At 40.9% G+C, this 7,557-nt stretch overlaps 1 protein-coding gene across 1 annotated transcript; it reads right to left on the bottom strand.

Annotated features, from left to right (window-relative positions):
* Window positions 1–235: 235 nt before the first annotated feature.
* Window positions 236–6,606, bottom strand: LOC107942353 (probable membrane-associated kinase regulator 6). Its single transcript, XM_041083688.1, has 3 exons — window positions 6,070–6,606; window positions 626–966; window positions 236–526 (listed from the first exon to the last, which is right to left on the bottom strand). The coding sequence occupies exons 1-3, from the start codon at window positions 6,387–6,389 to the stop codon at window positions 519–521; spliced, it is 669 nt and encodes a 222-aa protein (XP_040939622.1). The 5' UTR covers window positions 6,390–6,606; the 3' UTR covers window positions 236–518.
* Between the last annotated feature and the right edge of the window lie 951 nt (window positions 6,607–7,557).

The raw sequence follows: 7,557 nt of genomic DNA, 5'->3' as shown, positions 1-7,557 counted from the left end.
GAAAATCCATGCAACATGTTTCATGAAATTAATATACCTTGTTTTTTAGAGTTATTTTACTTCAATAAAATCAAATAAATGCTTGTTAAGTGATATATATGATCCAGGAGGAGGTTTTTGGTAATGGAAAAAGTGAATTTCTGCAAATATATTCAATATTTTGGATTCAAAAGGATGCTGCTGTTATTATACATATGGATGCTCAATATTTATGCAAGCAAAAGGAGATGTATCCTCGAAACAAAAAGAAATTCCTTATCATTTCATAAATTTAAAACTTTACAGAAATAAAGGAGAGATTTCCTTTTAAGTTGTGAGCCCCTACACTTTTTTCCTCATGAGGGCCAGAATTCAATGGCCAAATACATTTTCACAGCTTTTAACATCCTTACAGTACAAATTGTACATTGTCAATGTCAGAACAGAAAAGAAAAGGACAAATAACAAGTGGCCAAGTAATCTTCTTGTGACCACCTATTTCTTCTCTTCATGTGGATTTGAAATGGATTCTAGTCCATTCATTTTCCTGGAAAACGAAACATGAAAGAATATCAGCACTAGAGCTTGATTTTCTAATGGAACAATTATCAAACAAGCAAAAGGAAATTGGAAAAAAAGATCATACCGATTGATTTTTTGCAATGGAGAACTGCCTCATATATTGAGCTTTCAGAATCACATGATTTTCGGTACTCGTCGGCGGAGTATGCGACGCTGATTCGAGGAGATGTTGTGGTTGAATACACCCAGTTCTTCCTTGAATGAACTCTTGCATCAACACTTTCAGCTCTACCACTTGACTTGCTTCCTCTTAATATCCTTCTATATAATGGCCTAACAAAGTTCAAGTACTTGGAAAATATCCGCTTGGACAATCTTCGACACCTTGTCAAAGATGGGTGACTCGTTTTACATGGCGGAACCATGAGATCTGGTGCATGTGAAGTGGTAGTAGGCAGGGATGAAGTCTGTTGCGGAAAGGATCGATTCGAGAACTCCGATATGACTACAAGTAAATTGACCGGAACGAAAAATAAAGTGAACACAAGGATTTACGTGGTTCGGCTTTAATGCCTACGTCCACGGGCAGAGGCGAAAAGAAATTTCACTATAACAAGATGAAGATTACAAGTGTTTTACACTCAAGACACAACCCGAGAACCTCACAACTCTCAACCCCTATAGAAAACCCGAAAGCTAAAATCCTAGCTTTCAAAGAACAAGCTTTGCTCTCTCTTGGTTTGGGATGATCAATATGGCTAATGAACCTCTCTATTTATAAGAGAGTTCAAGGACATAATTGTCCAAAACTTTGGCAAAGATTTGTGGTTGAAAATGGACACCAACAACCATCCACTAATCCACTACCACCAACAACCCACTACCAACAACAACAATCCACTACCAATTTTAAGCCATTTCTTAACAAATCTCCACCTTGGCTTGAAATTTACCAAGCTGAACATCATAGTGAATTCCTCGAACTGGATCACCTCTTCCAAACGCCTCTCTGGCGCTAATCAATCCCGAATACCTATCAAGTCCAAGCAATGCTTGAACTTATATGCAGGGATCACCTTAGTTAACATATCTGCAGGATTCTTCTCGGTAGCAACCTTGCTGATAACAATGTCACCTTGCGTAACATGTTCCCGAACAAAATGATATCTGACATCAATGTGTTTGGTCCGTTCATGAAACATCTGATTTTTAGTCAGATGTATGGCACTCTGGCTATCGCAAAATACAACAGTGAAATCCTGTTGTAAACCCAAACTGCTTACTAGACCTTTCATCCACAATGCTTCTTTCACTGCTTCTGCTAACGCCATATATTCCGCCTCAGTCGTAGATAAGGCTACGGTAGACTGTAACACAGCTTTCCAACAAATGGCTCCTCCAGAATAAGTGAAAACATAACCCGTCAGAGATCTTCTTTTGTCCAGATCTCCAGCATAATCAGAGTCCACATAGCCCGTGACACTGCTAGTGCAGTCACTCTGATCATATACCAAGCATAAATCTGCAGAACCTCTCAAGTACCTGAGAATCCATTTCACGGCCTGCCAGTGTTCCTTGCCAGGACAACTCATGTATCTGCTGACCACACTAACTGCATGTGAAATGTCTGGACGAGTGCAAACCATTGCATACATCACGCTTCCAACTGCACTCGAGTATGGAATGTGAGACATTTGCTGCTTTTCTTCATCAGATTGTGGTGACAACTCTGCAGAGAGTTTGAAATGTGGTGCCAACGGAGTACTCACAGTTTTCGCTTTATCCATGCCGAAGCGTTGAAGAACCTTTTCAATGTAGTTCTTCTGCGACACACGAAGCTTGCCCGCCTTGCGATCTCTGTGAATATCCATGCCCAAAATTTTCTTGGCAGCACCCAGATCCTTCATCTCGAACTCACCACTCAACTGCGACTTTAACTTGTTGATTTCCGACATGTTTTTGGAAGCAATTAACATGTCATCAACATACAGCAACAAATAAATGTGCGAACCATCTGAGAGCTTCCGATGATAGACACAAGCATCATAGTCACATCTTGTGTAACCATGCTGAATCATGAAGCTATCAAACCGCTTGTACCACTGCCTTGGGGATTGTTTCAATCCATATAAAGACTTCTTTAATAGACAGACATGGTCTTCTTTACCAGGAACTGTAAAACCCTCTGGTTGACGCATGTAGATTGTTTCCTCGAGCTCACCATGCAAGAACGCCGTTTTTACGTCAAGCTGCTCAAGTTCTAGATCAGACTTGGCCACCATGGCAAGTAATACACGAATGGAAGAATGCTTTACGACTGGGGAGAAAACTTCATTGTAGTCAATCCCCTCTTTCTGAGTGAAGCCTTTAGCAACCAATCGTGCCTTGAATCTAGTTGCTTCAACCCCTAGGATGCCTTCCTTTTTCTTGAAGACCCATTTGCAACCAACTATCTTCTGGTTACTTGGCGGCTTAACCAACTCCCAAGTATGGTTCTTGTGAAGAGATTCTATCTCCTCACTCATAGCAATTGCCCACTGTGCCGACTCATCACACGTGACAGCCTCATTATAACTGGAAGGTTCTATACCAATGGACTCCGCCACACTGAGCGCGAAAGACACCAGATTAGCGTAACGCGGATTTGGTTTGATTTGTCTCTTCGTTCTTCCAGTGGCAATGCTATATGGTTTTTCTTGAGGTGACTCATCTTCATCGGAATCTTGCACCTCAACTTGATCATCCTGGACTGAAGTACCTTCCGTAGGAATTGGAGCGTCCACCTGACACTCCACCTGCTTCTCAACACCGTGATCTCCCATTCTATCTGACTCCTCCTTTTCCCGGGAATTTGTGGTGGATCGAAGCATGGATGACTCATCAAAAGTCACATCTCTGCTGATGATGAACTTGGACGAAACCGGATCAGGACACCACAACCTGTATCCTTTCACCCCTTGGCCGTATCCAAGAAATATGCATTTCTTCGCCCTCGGTTTGAGTTTTCCCTCATTTACATGAGCATACGCAGGGCAGCCAAACACTCTTAAACCAGAGTAATCAGCAGGAGAACCAGACCATACTTCCTCAGGAGTCTTCAGCTCAATAGCTGTTGACGGAGATCTGTTAACCAAATAACAAGCAGTATTAACAGCTTCAGCCCAAAATTCTTCACCGAGCCCAGCATTTGATCGCATGCAACGAGCTCGCTCCAAGAGAGTTCTATTCATGCGTTCTGCAACTCCATTTTGTTGTGGTGTTCGACGAACAGTGCGGTGTCTCACTATTCCTTCATTTTTGCAGAACTCATTGAATTCACCTGAGCAAAACTCCAAGCCATTATCCGTCCGGAATCGCTTGATCTTCTTTCCTGTTTGATTTTCGATCAAAGCTTTAAATTGCTTGAAGTTGATGAGAACCTCATACTTGCTCTTCAGAAAATACACCCAAACCTTTCTCGAGTAATCATCGATAAAGGTAAGCAGATATCTGTAACCACCTTTAGAAATTGTCGGAGAAGGCCCCCAAAGGTCAGAATGGAAGTAATCCACTGTGCCTTTTGTCTTGTGAATCCCAGTGCTGAACTTTACCCGAGTCTGCTTACCGAAGACGCAGTGCTCACAGAAATTCAACTTTCCTGTACACTGCCCAGACAATAATCCTCGTTTACTTAGCACCGATAAGCCTCTCTCGCTCATATGCCCGAGCCGCATATGCCATAACTTCGTGGTGTCAGAATCTAGATCATCTGATGATGACACTCCCGCAACACCTGTAACCGAGGAACCATCGAGGAAGTAAAGGCCCCGCTCCAAATTACCACGTATCACAGTCAAAGCACCCGAGAATACCTTGAGAACTCCACCTTCAGCAGAGTACCGAAAGCCTTTCTTGTCCAACGTACTCAAAGAGATCAAATTTTTCTTCATTTCTGGAATGTGCCGAACATCAGTTAGAGTTCTAACAATACCGTCAAACATCTTTATACGAACTGTGCCAATCCCCATGACTTGACATGCGTGGTCATTTCCCATTAGTACTGAACCAGAATGCTTCTCGTATGTTGAGAATGCATCTTTCGAAGTACTTATATGAAATGTAGCTCCCGTATCAAGAATCCATCTCCCACCAGCGTAAGAGTCGGATACTGCAAGAACGATCTCGGCATCACTTGAAGAATCTGCATCAGCTACATTCGCACGATCATTTTGTTGCTCCTGTGATTCTGATTTCTCCTTCCTTTTCGGACAATCTACCTTCATGTGCCCGTACTTCTTACAGTAGTAGCACTGTATTCTCTTCTTGGACTGCGATCTAGGATGGCTTTTACTTGAACTTCCACCCTTTGCCTTGGATCTTCCTCGAGCAACCAAGCCTTCGCCTTCATTGTTTTCGACCACCTTACCAGTGATTTTCTTCCTCAACTCACTGGAACTTAAGGCATTTTTCACCTCCTCTAGAGTCAGGTCATCACGACCGTACATCATTGTATCAACAAAATTCTCATACGAGGGAGGCAAAGAACACAAAACAATTATTGCTTGGTCCTCATCATCGATTTTGTTATCGATATTATTCAAATCCATGATAATGGAATTGAATTTATCCAGGTGCTGGGAAACAGGTGTACCTTCCTCCATCTTCAGGGCATAGAGTCTTTGCTTGAGGTAGAGCCGGTTCGTCAATGACTTCATCATGTACTTGCTCTCTAACCGGAGCCACAAACCGGACGCGGTTTTCTCATCCGCTACTTCTCGTAGCACTTCATCTCCTAGACATAGCAGAATAGCACTATGTGCTCTTTCTAGCATGTCATCCTTTTGCTCTTCCGAAAGCGTGCTTGGTAATTTATCTTTACCAGACAATGCTTTTAGCAATCCTTGTTGAACCAGCACTGCCCGCATCTTGATGCGCCATAAACTGAAACTATTTTTCCCGGTAAATTTCTCGACATCATACTTAGTCGATGAAACACTTGTAGCCATAATTTGGAACCTTTGAATGAATGATAATATTTTCTTCCTGATGTGAAAGATCAGACAAAGCTGCAGTCACAGGGCAATTCAGAAAATATTATCACTCCTTCAACTACGCTCTGATACCAATTTGTTGCGGAAAGGATCGATTCGAGAACTCCGATATGACTACAAGTAAATTGACCGGAACGAAAAATAAAGTGAACACAAGGATTTACGTGGTTCGGCTTTAATGCCTACGTCCACGGGCAGAGGCGAAAAGAAATTTCACTATAACAAGATGAAGATTACAAGTGTTTTACACTCAAGACACAACCCGAGAACCTCACAACTCTCAACCCCTATAGAAAACCCGAAAGCTAAAATCCTAGCTTTCAAAGAACAAGCTTTGCTCTCTCTTGGTTTGGGATGATCAATATGGCTAATGAACCTCTCTATTTATAAGAGAGTTCAAGGACATAATTGTCCAAAACTTTGGCAAAGATTTGTGGTTGAAAATGGACACCAACAACCATCCACTAATCCACTACCACCAACAACCCACTACCAACAACAACAATCCACTACCAATTTTAAGCCATTTCTTAACAAAGTCGAACCGGAGACTTCGTACGCCTCCACCTTCGAAGGGTTAATGAAAAAAGGCATGACATGGCCATTGGAAAAGAGCTCATCGGCATGAACAAGTGTGAGGGGAGTTTGTGAAATAGGAAAATCAAACTTAAAATCCTGAGAATTTCTGAAGAACCTCTTGGAAGGTGGCATCCTCGGGTCCATTTCGATGAAGGAAGCTTCATCATATGCATCAAGTGAAGCTCTAAGGGAGCTGTCTACACTATCTAAAGAAGGTTTTAGGTTCACTAACCAACTATATGAAAAGCTTTCAATGGAGAGGGGTTGTGAAGTTTCCATGGCTTCCACTCTATGAAAGGGATGCAAGAGAAACAGAGAAGGGGACTACAAGCAAAGGCCCCAATTCTCATGTAACATATATATACCTTAATATCCCTCCTTCCTAACAGCTTTATATATGGTTTATTTGGCAAGAGACAATGGATTTTAATAATTGAAAAGGGAAAAGGAGAAAAGGAACAGAAAATGTGTAACCCCACAATAGCACTCATATTGTTTTGTTGCATCAAACCCCTTTACCCCACACTTTCCTTTTAAACATTACAAAATAGATGACTTGTTGGCCAAACTTGTAAGAAAGAAATTAGGTTCTTGTACATAGTCCAATCTTTATCTTAAGCAGCATTTTATAAACTAAAACAACTGTCATTTCTCATAAATTTATAGGCTATAAAAGGTGAAACAAGAAATAAAGGAAAAGCAGGTTCATGCACAAGCATAATCCATCCAAGATGCTACTTAAAAGTCTTAAACTACAATAAAGAGTAGCAAATGTCTTCCTAGCTATGTTACCCCGAACTCCAGAAGTGACTGTTGATATGAATATGTATCCTACACGGGTATTCTTGATATCCTTTTCAAGTTTTTTCATATATTTGAGGGATTATACCTTTTAGCCTACTCCCATTATAATTGCATAACCATGGCAAAAAGACAATATCGCAACAAGACAGTGAACATATATGATATTACAGGGCATGGAAAAATAGATGAAATAAAAATGATGCACATTGTCACACGTTTAAGCAGTTTGGTCCTTGAATTAGTTAAATAGATATCTTAAAAATCTCAAGGGGGAAAAAGGAAAATATCACTAATGGTAAGGGAAAAGGCAAATAGAATCTGATATGTTCTATTGGTAAGGAAAATTGAAGGTTTTGCATCCACTACCATTTCTAGTGGTGGGTGAGTTTTGGATATCCTCCTTCAAAACTTGGAAGCCAAAAGAAAATGATATTGTTTTCATTTACCGACAATCTATAAAAGAACAAAATAAACAGACAAAGGTTCCCCCTAGATTTGTCGGAGAATGAAAAGACAATGACCTAGGTTTCATGGCCAAAAGCCAAAAATAAAGAAAGTGACTTGAAACCAACTTGTCCCTACATTGCATCCTCCTTCAGGACAAACAACAAGCAATAAGATAGGGAATTTAATCATTCACAAA

Source organism: Gossypium hirsutum, chromosome A12 (assembly GCF_007990345.1).
Source record: "Gossypium hirsutum isolate 1008001.06 chromosome A12, Gossypium_hirsutum_v2.1, whole genome shotgun sequence".
Classification (NCBI taxonomy): Eukaryota; Viridiplantae; Streptophyta; class Magnoliopsida; order Malvales; family Malvaceae; genus Gossypium; species Gossypium hirsutum.
Note: the sequence above shows the minus strand (reverse complement) of the source record. Positions and strands in the feature narration are given on the sequence as shown.